Source organism: Bison bison, unplaced genomic scaffold (genome assembly GCF_000754665.1).
Source record: "Bison bison bison isolate TAMUID 2011002044 unplaced genomic scaffold, Bison_UMD1.0 scf7180017864118, whole genome shotgun sequence".
Lineage (NCBI taxonomy): Eukaryota > Metazoa > Chordata > Mammalia > Artiodactyla > Bovidae > Bison > Bison bison.
In genome coordinates this window covers 1,909,105-1,926,055 of record NW_011494690.1, presented here as the reverse complement: position 1 = coordinate 1,926,055, position 16,951 = coordinate 1,909,105, and the positions used below count along the sequence as shown (strand labels likewise).

The window sequence follows — 16,951 nt, the reverse complement described above, 5'->3', positions numbered from 1 at the left end:
TCAATCAATGTCATAACAACAAAACAAATCCTTGTTTGAGCAGTGTTTCTCATAGAACTGTGCACTCTTTCAGGGCAATGATAACCTATTAGCTTTGTACTTCAAGTCCATTGTACATGGTGGGTCTCCAAATGTATTTGTCAAATAGAGGAATGAATGAAACCTGGTAGAGTTAACTAGCTCTATTCTCTCCCTTTGCTTTGTCCCTGACTGTCTTAGAAGCTAGTGGGTCATGATGGTAGATGGTCTAACTTGAGAGTTTAACTCTTAAAATTATTTCTCTCCTTGTTTTAAGTTTCTTTGAGTTTTCTTTAGGAGTAATTGCTTTTTTATGTCTTTTGGTATTCAGATTTTCTGTCAAATTCATAGTGCTCAAACAAAGCAAATCAGCTGTGCTGCAGAGCCCCTGAAGACACACTTTACAAATAAGAAAGAGACCTGTAAGTGGTTCTAGACTCTAAGCATTTCCACCCATGTATAAAAAGGAAGCTTGGGTTGGCAGCATAATTTCTAACTTAAGGAAGGAGTTGGAGATATGGAAGGTGGGGATGCTGTTTTCTGGGTGACTGTCACATCCACAAGTGGGACAGCTAATTCCTTCATGAATCAATCCTTTGCATGAAAGGATTGGCCTTGAATATCAGTTCCAGGCTGATGTCTGATTTTCCTTCAAGTTCAAGAGTTTGAAGCCACATTTCAAATGTATAAACAGAATGTAATATCACTGATAGGGCCATGGGCCAAAGAATGTGAGCAGCCTCTAGAAGCTGGAAAGGGCAAAGAAACATTTTCTCCATAGATCCTCCAGAAAGGAATAGTTTTCCCAGTATCTTGATTGGAGAAGGAAATGGCAACCCACTCCAGTATTCTTGCCTGGAGAATCCTATGGATGGAGGAGCCTGGTAGGCTACAGTCCATGGGGTCATTAAGAGTCGGACATGACTGAGCGACTTCATTTTCACTTTTCACTTTCATGCATTGCAGAAGGAAATGGCAATCCACTCCAGTATTCTTGCCTGGAGAATCCTAGGGACAGAGGAGCCTGGTGGGCTGCCATCTATGGGGTCGCACAGAGTCGGATACAACTGAAGCGACTTAGCAGCAGCAGCAGCAGTATCTTGATTATTGCCCTGTGAGACCCACATCAGACTTTTGACCCATAAAACTATAAGACTTCAATTCCAGTGGCAGATGGTAAAGAGGGAAAACACTAGATAAAGATATTTGGAATCTAGCTTTTGCTATTCCATAATCTGGCTATGTTGCCTTGGGGAAAAGTCACAAGCTCTCTAGAAATGTATTTACTTAAGTAAAAAACTCAGAGCCTGGAAGAAATGACATATATAGCCACTCACAGTTTTAAAATTCTCTAAGTTATTTGCAAATTGTTTTCTGTTAAAACATATGGGATGTCAACCAATGGTTCAGCAAACATGTTGGCTATGCTAAATATGGCTGGTGGTGGTTTAGTCACTAAGTCGTGTCCGACTCTTGCGGCCCATGGACTGTAGCCCACCAAGCTCCTCTCCTCTGTCCATGGGATTTTCCAGGCAAGAATACTGGAGTGGGTTGCCATTTCCTCCTCCAGAGGATCTTCCCAACCCAGGGATCGAACCCAGGTCTCCTGCATTGCAGGCAGATTCTTTACCGACTGAGCTATGAGGGAAGCCCGAAATATGGCTGACACACTAAATTCTTAATTGAAGTGACATTAAGTGTATAGAGAGCCAATTCTTTTTTAAATCCATGAGATGGATGTAGAAACAGGAAGAACCAGATCGAAGTGGTTAAATATGTAGGCTCTGGGGTTGTCTTCTGTGCTAACATTTACTAATGATGGAAATTGGGCCAGATAGTTAACCTCTTTATGCCTCAGTTTTCTCATTTGCAAAATGTAGGTGGTATTATTATTTACCACGTGGGGTTGCTGTGGAATTAAGAATTAAGTGTTTAAAATAGTGCCTACTATATAATACATGAGTAATGAATGTTAGCTGTAACCATTTTAAAACTATGAAGCAGAAGAAGTTAAAAATGATTTCAAAACAGACATGTTCATAGACAAAGCAGCAGAATGTACCCGGCACCTGAATACCTTTTGTAAAGAAAGGTCGAACAGCTTTCCAGAGTGCTGGATTATTGTTAAATATGATGCCTTTCTCGTGCATGCCGATGAACTGCAACCCAAGTTTACTGCCAAATCGGGATATGTAGTGACTGTGCTTCATTACGTGGAACATACTTGAGGACCTGCAGCAAAAGCAAAACTTGGTATTGAATTTTAAGGGTCAAGAACTCAAAATGATGAGTTTGACTACCTGTTGGCTCTTGTAGCAAATGCATTTGATCTAGACAAAAATGCATAATTTCTAGTGTTAGATTAAATAAGTATTTGTGTTAGCACAAGAACCTCCTCCTCCAGTTAAAACATTTCTAACTACTAGCTCTCTGTTTGGGCATCACTAAAGATCAACAAACAACACACACAACACACACAGAGTTATTTGTTATTTGCCCTTCTTCTCTAACACCAAGTCTCTAAAATATTACCCATTAATGTGGTCAAAGCTGCAAGGCTGTAAGAAACTGCACCCTCCATATCACCACGTTTCCAAGAGCCTCCAGCCCTGAAGCAGCCAGGTGGTGCCCTTCTCTCCCCTCCCCGGGAGGTGAATCTCAGGATTGGGAGATGCTGGAATATTTGAAGTCTCATCACTTTAGTCTGGAAGCAGCAGTTCTGCCTTGTACCACCTATTCCCCAGAGTCTCTAATCAGGCCTGGTCCCTCCAGGGGTATCATTCTGGAACTGAAGGATATACCTGGGTACCTCTGCCTTGAGCTTGACTGACTTGGGTGGACCTGGAAGGCTCTCTGTGGTGGTGACAGCAATTCTTTTGGGGCTCTGCATCCATCGTGAATCACCAGGGTCTAGAGGGTCACAGAGTTCTCCCAAAATGTAGGATATGTTGAGCCATTAGATAGCCCTTGATGTGGCATCCCTGGGACTTTGCCAATACCCCAGGCTTCCTTCAACTTCCCAGTTTTTCTTCCACTACTCTGCCCTCTACCCTCGCTCCTGGACCAGTTCTTACAGCCTAGGCTCAGCCTTCGGAACAAGTAGGTAGGAAGGAGGCAGCCCCCCTCCCCACAGATCTCCTCCAGGGCTTGCTTCCTACCTCCAATACCAATAGAATTAGGGCATGACAAGACACTGAGTATTATAGAATTTTTAAAAATTCTAGCTGAACGCATCATGGGGCCTCCACATGTGAGGAGAATATTATCTTAGGACAGCAGTACAGAATTCTTCTGCAGAGAGGCTCACTTTGGTGAGAAGCTCTTTTATGAAGGCTGCTTATAAGTTAGGCTATGGCATTGGAAGTATAAATCAATCATTTAAATAATTTAATAATTGAAAGGATAGGGCTTTCTGTGTAATATCATGTGATCTCCAAAAGTGACAGTTTTACTTCTTTTCCAATTTGAATTTCTTTTATTTCCTTTTCTTCTCTGATTGCTGTGGCTAGGATTTCCAAAACTATAGCAAATGAAAATGGCAAGTGTGGGCATCCTTGTCTTTTTCTTGATCTTAGAGAAAAAGCTTTCAGCTTTTCACCATTGAGTATGTTTGCTGTGGGTTTTTTATACATGGCTTTTATTATGTTGACATAGATTCCCTCTATGCCCACTTTCTGGTGAGTTTTTATTACAAATGGCTGTTAATTTTTATCAAAACCTTTTTCTGCGTCTCTTGAGATGATCACATGGTTTTTACTCTTCAGTGTGTTAATGTGGTATACCACACCAATTGATTTGTGGATATTGCAAAAATACACAAACAATGAAAGATCAGAAAGAGAAATTAAGGAAACACTACCATTTACAATAACATCAATGAAAATATGATACCTAGGAATAAACTTACTTAAGGAGGCAAAAGACCTGTACTCTGAAAACTAAAGACACTGGTGAACTAAATTGAAGACCACACAGATGGAAAGATATACCCATGTACTTGGATTGGAAGATTGAATATTGTTAAAATGATTATACTACCCAAGGCAATCTACAGATTCAATGTAATCCCTATCAAATTACCAATGACATTTTTCACAGAACTAGAAACTAAAAATTTTTTAATTTGGAAACACAAAATACCTTGAGTAATTAAAGCAATCTAGAGAAATAAAAATGGAGCTGGAGGAAGCAGGCTTCCTGACTTCAGAGTATACTACAAAGCTGCTGCTGCTAAGTCACTTCAGTCATGTCTGACTCTGTGTGACCCCATAGACAGCAGCCCACCAGGCTCCCCCGAACCTGGGATTCTCCAGGCAAGAACACTGGAGTGGGTTGCCATGTCCTTCTCCAATGCATGATAGTGAAAAGTGAAAGGGAAGTCGCTCAGTCGTGTCCGACTCTTAGCGACCCCATGGACTGAAGCCTACCAGGCTCCTCCGTCCATGGGATTTTCCAGGCAAGAGTACTGGAGTGGGGTGCCATCACCTTCTCCGTACTACAAAGCTACAGTAGTCAAAATAGTGTGATACTGGAATAAAAGTCATATGGATCAATGGAACAGGAGAGAAAGCCCAGAAATTAACCCATACACCTATGGTCAATTAGCTTATGACAAAGGAAGCAAGAATATACAGTGGAGAAAAGACAGTCTCTTCAATTAAAGTGGTGCTGTATACCTGATACTAACAAAACATTGTAAATCAACTATACTTCAATAAAAAATTTTAGGAGGACAAGATGGCAGAGGAGTAGGTGCACGTGGAGTACATCTCTCTTCACGGATACATCAGGAATACACCTTCAGACACAGAAATGCACGCAGAACACCAGCTGAGAGCAGACAAGAGTACCTGACCAGCATAAAATAATGTATGCTGCTAAGTCACTTCAGTCGTGTCCGACTCTGTGAGACCCCAAAGACAGCAGCCCACCAGGCTCCCTCATCCCTGGGATTCTCCAGGCAAGAACACTGGAGTGGGTTGCCATTTCCTTCTCCAATGCATGAAAGTGAAAAGTGAAAGTGAAGTCGCTCAGTCGTGTCTGACCCTCAGCAATCCCACGGACTGAGCCTTCCAGGCTCCTCCGTCCATGGGATTTTCCAGGCAAGAGTAATGGAGTGGGGTGCCATTGGCTTCTAGAACCATGCAAAACTCGCATCCTCAGCTGAACAATAGAGAGGCTGGCCCATCAAACACCTGATGTACTGAACTACAGAGTAGGATCCTACCCAGGGTGCCCCTTTAAGTGCTTGACATGCTGATCTACAGAGTAGGAGCCCAGCCATGTCTATGTGTCTGACGTGCGGAACAACAGAGGAGGACCCCAGGCAAGGGAGCCCTCTAAGTGCCTGAATGGGCAGAACTATGGAGAAAGACTGGCCAAAGAGGCCTTCCAATTGCCAGTTACAAGAGGCTCAAAAAAAGACTCTGATAGGGCAAGAACTCCTGCAGTGGAGGCAGTCTGTGTCCCTGCACACTTGGCGCTGCCAGGGTCCCTGCAAGCCAAGCAGCTGCGCCACCTTCACACTCAACCCTCACTGGGGCAAAGCTGCCACAGGCAACAAAAGTCTTGTGTCTAAGCATGCAGGGTTGCTTCGGTCATGTCCAGCTCTTTGCGACCCTGTGGACTGTGGCCTGTCAGACTTCTCTTTCAGGGGGTTTCTACAGGCAAGAATACTGGAGCGTATTGGCCAATACTGGTTGCCATACCCTTCTAGAACTCTATATTTCCTTCTGTCCTAGCTGCCAACTCTCCTGAGCACCTGGTGCCGCCGGCACCCCTGCAATCCAAACAGCTGCTCCACCTCCACACCTGGCCCTCACAGGGACAGACTCAAGTCCTCCAGTGCAGCCTCCGGAGCAAACCCCAATGAATGACTCACATGCAGAGGTGGATATAAAACCACAGTTGAAACCCAGGGGCAGTGTAGCTAAGGAAGAAGACCCAAAACCTTCCCACCAGCTGTACAAGCTGCAGATTAAATCCACATGATCAACTAGGCAGACTCTGTGTCTGTGAAATATATAAAAGGTCATTGAGAGCTCCCACAAAAGAAAACGCACTAGTTCTGATAGCTGTGGACATTGGAGAAAAGAACACACAGGAATAGGACCAGATTAGAATCTGAGCTGCCCCACAGCAGGTCCAGAGATCAGCACAGTGTTGGAGGGCATCCTAGGGAGGTGAGGCGGACTGTGACTCCCAGCGAGGGAAAGGACTCTGACAGCAGTGACTCAAGAAAAACATTTATTATTCTTATGTTTTGATTTGTTCTGTAGATTCTTTGGATTTTTTTTTTTTAATTTTCTTTCTTTTTTTTCCCTCTTCCTACCCCCCTCTGTTGTAGTTGTTGATTTTATTGACACTATGAAATCTAATTAAGCTTTTGAGCTTTTTTTTCTCAGTCACATTTTTTATTGTTGTTATAAACCTCTGCCTCTCCATTGGGTTTTTGCAGTTCTATGGAGTTTGCCTTTTTTTTTTCTTCTTCCTTTTTTTCCCTCCTTTTATTAATTTTAATTTTTAAACCTATTATTATTTTTTCTACATTATCCCTTTATTTGCTTTTCCTACTGTTCTTTTCCCCTTGCAGTTAATCTTTAATGTATATAAATCTTCTTTATCTACCTCTATTTAACTTTGCATACCTATTCTTTCTTTCTTTTCTTTCTTTCCTTTCCTCTCAATGTATTTGTTAGTTTTGTTTCCATTGTTTTATTCCCCACTTGGCACTGTGCTTTAGTTTTGTTTTCCAACTTGTGCTTTAGTTAGTTTTGTTCTTAACTGGTAGATATAAGTATTTCCTTTGTTCACCAGATCAATCTACTGTACTTTGTTTTTGTTGGACTGTTTTGATTTTGCTTATGGGTGTGTACGTATAGGTGTATATTCCATTATCGTAATTATTATTTGCCTGATTTTGTAACTGTCATTTGTCTGGGGTTCATCTTTGGTTTCTCATTTTGGGGTATTTATTTTAATTTCACTTAATGCCATAACAAACCACTTGTGGAGTCTTCGTTCCTGACCAGAGATCAAGCCCTAAGCCTTTGGAGTGGGAGCACTGACTTCCAAGACCCTAGACTAAAGAGAACTAACCCTAGGGAGTATCAAATAGTGAGAACTCACACAAAGGACACCGCTGGAATACAAGACCTGGCATCACCCAGCCCCCACTAGCACCCTGTGTAGTACACCTCATCTACGTACATGTACGTACATGAAGTCGCTCAGTCGTGTCCGACTCTTTGCGACCCCATGGACTGTAGCCTACCAGGCTCCTCTGTCCATGGGATTTTCCAGGCAATAGTACTGGAGTGGATTGCCATTTCCTTCTCCAAAGGATCTTCCCAACCCAGGGATCAAACCTGGGTCTCCTGCATCGTAGACAGACGCTTTACCATCTGAGCCACCAGGGAAGTACACCTCATCTAAACAACAAACAAAGCAAAAATACAAATCCAGTCATCAGCAGACAAGATTACCACCTCACTCAGCCTTGCCCATCAGAGGGAAAAAAAAAATCTCAGCATAAATCTCACCCTATACAAAGCTTACACAAATCACTGGACCAACCTTAGGTCTCATGTACCACCTTCCACCTCCCTGTGCTAGCACAGCTGTTCCAAGCTTGTTACCCAGACCCCTCTGTAGGGCAGGACAACAGGCTCTTCAGATTACAGGGTTTATGTCACACAGTATTTATATGTGGACCACATGGCCAAGTGTAAATACATCTTAGTGACACATAAGCATAGCAGAGTGACTTTCCTCCTTATATGTTTCTGAAACTTCAAAAAATTTCCACTTGAGTGTCTTCAAATTGACAGCCTTTTTTTCACAGAGATAATCAGAAAAAAGAAGCAGAGTCTGGAAATTAAAAAGAGGGACAGAGTGGTGAGCAGAGAAGTAGAGGTTTTTTGCAGTGCAGCTGCTGGAGACATGAAGAAAGTCAGTGCAGGGTGAACCAGTATTAGTCTGTGCTTCAGCAGTATTTACAAGACAGAAGCCAGAATGTGTATAAAAGATGCCCACTTTGTGTGCTCTGGTGAGGAGCTGCCAGAGGCAGAGCTAAAATGATATAACCCTTAAATTCGGGGCTCAAGAGCCAATCTGCTCAAGTCTGCTAGGGAAGTTAAAATAGACCTTCTAGAGCTTTCCCACTATTCCATGTGTCCAAGGCCAGAGTGGAATTCAGAAGAGACACAGATCATGACATCAGAAAGGGATCAAACATTTGAGCAGAGGAATAAAGGAAAATATGCACATTATAACAGGAAAGTAAATATATTTTTAAACAAAAATTTTTTTTTGATGTGGACCATTATTAAAGTCTTTATTGAATTTGTTACAATATTGTATCTGTTTTATGTCATGATTCTTTTGGCTGCAAGGCGTGTGGGATCTTAGCTCCCCTGTCAGGGATGGAACCCACACCACAGGCATTGGAAGGTGAAGTCTTAACCACTGGACTGCCAGTAAAATCCCTAGGATGTATTTATAAACATCTTTTTGACATTGCAAAAGAGGGAGAATCTGGAATTTTTCTGGTGTGCAGGGGATAGAAGTTGGAAAGAATCACACAGTGCTCAATTGTGCAAATTCTAGACGCATAACTTATTTCTGATGTTAGCTTTACTTTAGATGTTATTTTCTCCCTTATTTTGGTGCTTAATATTGTACAGATTTTCATGTATTCACTACTACTTTGGCTCATCCTTCCTTCTATACTAAAATTCTGTTTCTCAACTGCAAATTCTCCTACTATGGCTGTTTTCTGAACAGACAACACTCAAAGATTGGGAGTGGCTACTATACCCTATGCATTTATTCTTCCAGTGGGCTAGGGTGGTCCTCTCGCTCCAAGTTGCAATTGGCTCCTGAAAGGATGACTTATCTCTAATGAGGTTGTTCAGTGAATGCCTGTGAGAACATATTGCCATAGAAGACCCTGGGCCAAAGGAGCTCAGCTCCAACTGAGTAGATTAGGTGGTGGGCTAAGTACTAGCCAAACCCACATATCTGTGATGGATTTCAAGATCCCATTTAAACTTTAAAGAAAGCCCCTGGAATAATGGCAGTGCTATGAAATGAAAACAAAATTATCATATGAATGAATTTACTTGATATATATTTTAGGAACAAAATCTTATTTTCAAACCAAAATACTCTCTAAGTCACATATATTCTTGATTTAATCCCAGATAATATTAATCAAATTATCCTAAGTTTTGGGTAAGTTTTTCTCTTCCTAGCAACTATAAAAGCAAAAACCCAAATATCCAGATGCTTCTATTTGTGTTTCAGGGAATTAGTTTAACCAACTAGCCAAATTTTGTCCTGTGTGGAAATGTCATGGTATAAAAGGACTGAAACTCTTATTAATTAAAAGATTTTAGGCCTCTAGCTTTCTCATCTTCCCCCTCCTCATTCTATAATTAAAGCAGAAAGCAAGCAATTTATTTCCTCATTATTCACAAACTAGTATACACATTTTAATTAGGAAACAGGCAGAACAGTATTTTTCTACTCTGACTCCTAGAGCTTTGGCATATTTCATAAAAGATATTGGTCTTTCCATATGTTTTGAGGAACTACCTCATCAATTTAAAAAAAGAGAATAAGAAATCCCAAATCAATCCAACTAAATGCTGGTTAATAAAGAGCTACCATTTAAAGGCAATGTGTTCTTTAAGGGGCACCAATATCTTACTTATCCTGAGACAGAGGCTCTGACTTGGCAAAGAATGCTTCCCAGGTAGTGTTAGTGGTAAATAACCCACCTGTCAATGCAGGAGATACAAACTATCCCTGGGCTGGGAAGATCCCCTCAGGGAGAGCATGGCAACCCACTCCAGTATCCTTGCTTGGAGAATCCCATGGACCAAGGAACATGGCGGGCTACAGTCCATAGGGTCACAAAGAGTCAGACATGACTGAGCAGCTTAGCACGCACATGCAGGCAAGACAGAGGTGATACACACAGCAAGGAAAGTGTGACTAAAGACAAGCGGTTTAAAACAAGATCACTTATCAAAAGTAGGCTGGTCTTATCTAACCAGAGTAAATCAAGAGAGCGAAGAAGGGAAGGTTGGTGAGGCGCTAAGGACCTCAGCCCAGAGCTCTCCTGACATTTAGGAGGACAGAGGAGACCTCCTTCCCATAATTGTACCGGCTGTAACACTAGGTAAGGGGGATGTTACATTGATTGACTGACTGAGAGAGTGAGGGCCTCTCACCACTGAGAAGAGACCAGAGTCCCCAAGCTCAGAAAGGATACTGGGTAGTTTAAGATGCCTGGTCCCTGGAGTTGTTATTCTTCTCAAAACATGACCGAAGTCAAAAGCTATCTCCAAAGAAGGCAAATGTTTTGTCTCTTCAGAATGAAAAGTAGTCAGGAAGTCAGTTTAGGTGGTAAAAAGGAAATTTAGGTGGTTAAAAAAAAAAAAAAAAGATCTCCCTTCTGAGTTTAAAGAACTCACAGACCTATGGTGAGGTTCAAGACTGATGAGTACTAGAAATATGGGGAGATAATCAATGGAACAACTGGTACCAAACATTCAAAAACACTTGCTTCCTGTACACCTGTTCTGTGCCTGTCACTCACACTCCATTAGTCTTACCACATTTTCCCTGTCCTTTGCCCTCTAATAATCTTATGCAGCTCTAATACTGAGGTCACTGCAAGAGAAAATGAATATAACAGAGACCTGACTGCAACGACCCTAAGCTGATCAGATTTAGTATTCATAATATGGGACCACCTTCCCTGGGCTCCCGATTATGATGCAATATGAAGTATCTAGGACTAAACAGGAAAATACTCTTACAAAACAGTTAATCTGAATTGAATTGAGCTTATAAACCTAGTGTTCAGTTTATAAGCAATACCAGGAATAGAAGAGTATGTTCAATGACACCATAATGAGACAATGAAAGGCATATGGAATGTGGGGCATCCTGTAAGACAACTGACATGGTTTCTTCAGAAGGTCAAGGTCAGGGGACAAAAAGTAGGGAGATTGTTCGGAGACTGTTCTTCTAACGTTCTTGTTCATTTGAACTTTTCTTACTAAAAAGTTGGGAAAATATTTCTTGTTTATCATTAAAGTCTCTGCCTGTCATGCATCCTCACCTCCTTGGACCTCTACTTACTTTGTCCTCGTTCCCTGGTAAAATCTCAACCCTGCTAAAGCCAACTCTTAGATTAGTCTGCTTGCACCTGGCAGCTGAATGGGGCCAGGGAAAAACCATAGATGCACAAAGACACACACACACACACACACAGAAGGAGTCTCAGTTAAATTCGAATGGGCCCATGGTGCAGTTGCCCAATCTAGTACATTTCCTGAGTCCAATCATGCTCTTGTCTCCTCTATGACTGTTATATCCTGCCTCCTCTCTTCACTGTTCTACTTCCTCACCTTTAATCTCAACTACAGACTTGATTGGGTCAGGAAGATCCCCTGGAGAAGGGAATGGCTGCACATTCCAGTATTCTTGCCTGGAGAATCCCATGGACAAAGGAGCCTGGCAGGCTACAGTCTATAGGGTCGCAAAGAGTTGGACACCACTAACACACACATAGAGGCTTGATTTCCTATTTTAATGAGAAAACAGAAGCAAGTCCAACCATCAGGATCAGTGCCATATGTTCAACTTCACTTCTGTTACTGGGGATGAACTTCCATGTCCCTATTCAAGGCCAATTCCACATGTCACCTGAACCTCTTTGTCATCTCACCTGGCACACTCCTCCTTTCTGCTGCATCGATGGTTTTCCTCTGTGACTCTTCATTATCATCAAAGCACACATGTCATAGTATCTTGTATCTTAGCAAACAAAAAGACTTGGACCAAATACCCCTTTCAACCTTATTCTATTTCTCTGCCTCCTTTAGGACAAACTCCTTGAAGAGTTTGTACCTGCCACCTCCAATTCTTCTCTCCCATTCTCTACAGTGGCCACATTTTGCCCCCAGAACTCCACTGAAACTCCCCTTGTCAAGGTCACCCTTAACCTCCCTGGTGCTAAATGCAATGCTCACATCTCTGTCTAGTCTTGTGGCACTATCTGGATACTTGACAGTTCCATCCTCCCTGCCACGCATTCCTCATCTTGCTTTCAGACCACCACACTCTCCTGGTTTTCCCTTTTCTGTCTGGCTCTCCTCCTCAGCTCCTTTGCTAGTTTATGACTACAGTAGAAGGTCTGGATGGTCAGAACTTCCTTCTTAATATCCCATTCAGTGGTACTAGGCAAGTCAAGTCAACATATCTGAAATGGAATCCTGATTTTTCCCCATCCGAAAGATGTTCCACCCACCTCATCTTTTATACAGCACATATTTACCTGATAATAGTGTGGGTTTGCCATCCTGGTTTGCCTGGAACTATCTGAGTTTTACCATAAAAATCCCACAACATGGGGATAAATTTATGCACTATTAAAACAGATATATAAACACTATAACAATAGTATTTAAACTGATAGCAGATGGGCCAATTTGACCCCTGTTAGCGTATTAAGTGCTACTCGCTTATTGATGCTACCCATGTTCTTCTTTTTGATATTCTTGCAAACACCAATATATACTTAGGGCACGAAGTGTCTGTGGCCCCTCATTATTTACAGCACCCCTGCCTGGGGAACTGTGCACACTTTACCTACAGATGATCAGATGCCCTCCCCCCCCCCCCCCCAGCTGCTCAGGCAGAAGCCCAGCAGCCCTGGTGCCTGACTCTCCCCCACCCAAAGTTCTGCAGCCCCAACCACTTCAGAACTAAGCTGAATTGAAAAGTTGGGCCATAATCTCAGCACAGTTGTAATGATGACAGATATCAAACTTTCTGAAGAGAAAAGACCTGGCATATTATTCAAAGAAAAAGCTTTCTGGGGTCCAGTGGGGTCTCTTCAAGAGGTACAGGAAGTTCTGGAAGGATCTGAAGAGCAGCGAGGGAAGGAGATGGGAACAAACACGTCCTATTCCTGTGGGGAGCTCAGCCCTTAACAACAAAATCGAGCGGCTCAGAGGCAATTATAGAGAACACAGAGACTCCAACCAGAGAAGAGCCTGTGAGGACAGGACCAGGGAAGAACGGGGAGAGCAGAGATGGAGCTGGGCACAGGCAGAAGGCTGTTTGTGTCCTCAGTGTGAAGGAAGCACCTGACAGTTTGGGGGTCAGTAAGGTCACATTCCTGTAAGGTGCAGACTGGTCAGATGGCACATGCTGTGACAAGGATCCTGTTTCAGGAATTGCCTGTGAGGCTCCTGGGCATTATTCTGGGGATCTGAGTATCTACTGTCTATGAGCTGTTTCTGTCCTGGTCATCTGATCCTTTCTCAGGTGCTTCATTCTTCCCTCCAGGTCTAGTCTTGCACCTCCATCACCTGACCTAGACCTTAGGGGGAGAAAATTAGATGAATCCACTCCAACCTGCTTCAGCATTTCCCCATACTGAAGGGAAAAGCCCTCTGTCCTGGGAGCTTCTTACCTCCTCTCCTCCCTCCAGTCTGCAGCATATTGGAATTACCTGGAGGGCTCTAAACACCATCAATGCCTGGGTCCCCCCATCAAGAGACTATAAAAGTTGGGATGTGACCTGGGCATTGGGATGTTGAACAGCCCCCTGGGTGACTTTGATGTAAAGCCAAGACAAGAAGCACTGCTCTAGATCCCGGGCTGCAGGTGTCATCCTTTTGGATAAATATCCTGTGGGTCCCTTCACCTGTATCTGAGGGACAGTCAGATGCTGACTTGAGGAGGGCTGGAAGGCAACTTGCTGCCCTGGGAGATCAAAGAGCAGGAGGTAGTGTCCCAGTCCCCCAAGCTCAATAGTCATCTGTTCCAGGACAATTTTGAGACTCAAAATTGGCTGCAAAAATGAGTGAAGTAATGATTCTGAAAATGAGAACATGTCAAATTCATTTAAATTTGGCTAAGCAGAGCTCAATACACCAAGAGGAGTAGAACCTAAGAGCACCTATATTCTCACCATTAGAGCAGTGAGTCTCAAACTGGAGTGTGCCTCAGAATGACCTGGAGGCCTCATGGACAAAGATCCCTGGGCCCCGACCCCAGATTTTCTCATTTAGAGTGTCAGGGAGGGACCAAGGATGGAAAGCCAGATGTGTCTACTGCTGGTCAGGGGACCACAGTCTGAGAACCACTGTACTGGGGTGTTTGACTTTAACCCAGTGAAATGACATTTCCACCCAAAATGACATTTCCGCTGAAGCTGTATAAACATGTTTAGTTATATAAACATGGTCTGTCTTAGTTACTATTAAGACTCTTACAAAAGCAAACTGAATGAAATGGGAAAACACCCAGGCAACGATTGAGGAATTAGTTTGGTTCAAAATAACATTCTTGGATAGGTAGAAATATTTGAAAGGATAACATATTTTTCTCCCCTCCTCCCTTCTTTCAAGTATTTGGTTCAAAGTATTCAGGCTTTGTGTTTACCATGGTATTTTCAGAAATGATGTATAATATGGCATGAAAAAAAGCCAATGTAGTTTCCAGAAATGCTTCACTTTTTTCTGGGCAATAGTCTATGTATCTGAAGAAACAATTCTAATAAATAAGTAAAATACCCTGGTCAGTCTTAGTTTCTGAGTAAATCTTTGTCAGGGATTATAAATATAAAATCTCATTAATGAGACATTCTGGCAGTTAGCTTTGCTAAATTCTAGCAAAGTAGCTGAACATCTATGATATGTGCTTTATTTTAAATGCTTCATTTTCTATGATCAGTCAGTAAGAAAACTAATATTTCACAAAGCTAGTTCTTTAGTTGATCCATATTTTGTTAACACTGAAGTGAACTCAGTCTACCAGTTATCTGGAAAATGTAATGGAGCAGGAGAATACCATTGCTTTTACCGGCACACTGACAGTCACTTTAGGACAGCAGCATTCTGTAAAGAGAAGAACACCTTCTTCGTCTGCTGTCTACCCTCCTGTTGGCATTAGAAACACATCAGCAAATTGATGCAATCAGAATTCCGCTCCCCTCAGGTATTTGTTTTTTTATTACTATTTGTTCATTTTTCATGCTTACTTCTACAGTTAAGACCAAAATCTTAGGGAAGTATAAAAGATAACACCTCTCCTTCAAGTGTTTTGTCAAAACCAAATCCTCTGTATTCTAGGTTTCCACATTCCCTGCTCAGAGATATTTTGAATAATTTCCAGTCTTTCCGGAATTCATTATATATGCCTCAGGTTTCAAGCAAAACCCAATTATTCTGTTTGTCTCAAGTGTTAGATTTTTAACCTGGTAATCACTCATCTTTATTTAAGTAGTAAAGACATTGGAAACAAAGATGGCAAAATATCAAAATGAGTTTGCTTTTTAATAGGAAATATCCCAACCTTGATTTTTAAAGTATTTCTCCAATTATTGAGACTTACTTGCTAATAATAAGGGTTTCCTCTCCGCATACCCAGACTCTCATGAATTCTCCATACATCTTGTTGTAGTAATTGCAGGCACTGCCGATCCCCATCCAGAGGAACCTGCAGTGGGAAATGAGGGGCCCAATTCCCAGAAAGTAGCTGGGACCTAGGAAAGTCATCAGATCATAATCAGTATTTCAGCACTACTCAAAAGAGCAATTGTTTAAGATACTGTTGTTCTTGTTCCTATAAATCCAAATGTCCTTTTATATCTTCTGATCTATATAGGTGAGTCACACACACAAAATAATTAAAACAACACAAGTTAATTAACATGAGGCTCTTCACAGCTCTACAAGTAAAAAGTAGTCCACACCACACCAATTCCTTATGGTCTCAATCATTTCAGTCTGAATGGACTGGTTTAAGAAGAGAATCTTAAGCTAAACCTCATTAGACAAAATAAACCTGTGCACATGAATGTTCATAGCAGCCTTGTTCACAATAGCCCCAAAATGAAGACACCCCAAATGTCTATTAGCAGTAGAATAGGTGACTAAACAGTGAGGTGTTCATGTAACTGCATACTATATGAACTGCAGCTGCATGCCACAACCTGAATGAAACCTACAGGCAAAAATGTAAGGAAAAAACCAAGACAGAAGAATAAGGAATATAGGATTCCTATTGCTAAAACATGCAAGAGCAGGTAATACTGAAGGATATTGTTTAGAATATGAAATTAGGTGAAAAATCTATCAGAAAGCAGGGGAGTGATCATTATAGAATAGAAGGCTATTTACTTCTGGGGGTGACAGAGGGTATAACTGGAAAGGCACAAGAGGAGTTTCTGGGATCCTGCTAGCATCCTCCTTTTCGTTCTGATCTGTGATCACATGTTTATTTGTGCATTTTATGTAGAACAGATTTTTAACAGGCAAAAGGAAACTGTGTCACCATACCTTTTTCCCCAGCGCTCCCATAAAGAATGTGGTGCACAGGGCAGAGACAGGGTCTGGGGGAGAGGGCCCACGTGCAAGGTTAGACATCACCCTGTAACCTTGGGGAAGGGAGAGCTGCCAGGCGCCAGGTAACAGTAGTCTTGTCAGAGATCAGCGAACTGGTGCAGTTTCTCCAAATTGAAGCTTGCACATCACCAAGTAGGAATGATTCCTCTCCAACCCTCACGGCCCTCCCTGGCACTATGTCCTCTGCCTATGTGGGTTACCTCTCACACTCCTGGACCCCCTTCCCCATGACCTGATAATACGGGGCCTCTCAGTAAATGTGAGTTGAGGAAGCTTCAATTTGAGTCCCAGCTTCGTCGTCTACTAGCCATGGACATCTGGCCTCTTTATGTCTCAGCTTTTTCATCTGCAAAGTAGGGATCAACACACTTACCTCACCAGAGTGCCCAGAGGTTCACAGGAGAAAGTGGGTGTGAAACTGCTTTCAAAATTGTTAAACTGAGGGATTTGGCTCACTGTACCTTCTCAACTCTTTGGCTCCACTGACCCCGAGATTCTCC

The 16,951-nt window shown here is 42.3% G+C and overlaps 1 protein-coding gene across 1 annotated transcript in view; it reads right to left on the bottom strand.

Moving 5' to 3' along the window:
* The window catches only part of LOC104988240 (aromatase), a 54,232-nt gene that overhangs the window by 14,962 nt on the left and 22,319 nt on the right, over positions 1–16,951 (bottom strand). Inside the window, exons 3-4 of the mRNA XM_010839491.1 lie at positions 15,439–15,589; positions 2,096–2,250 (exon numbers count right to left, since the gene is read on the bottom strand). Of these exons, the coding sequence (XP_010837793.1) occupies positions 2,096–2,250; positions 15,439–15,589 (306 nt within the window). The remainder of the gene's footprint in view (positions 1–2,095; positions 2,251–15,438; positions 15,590–16,951) is intronic.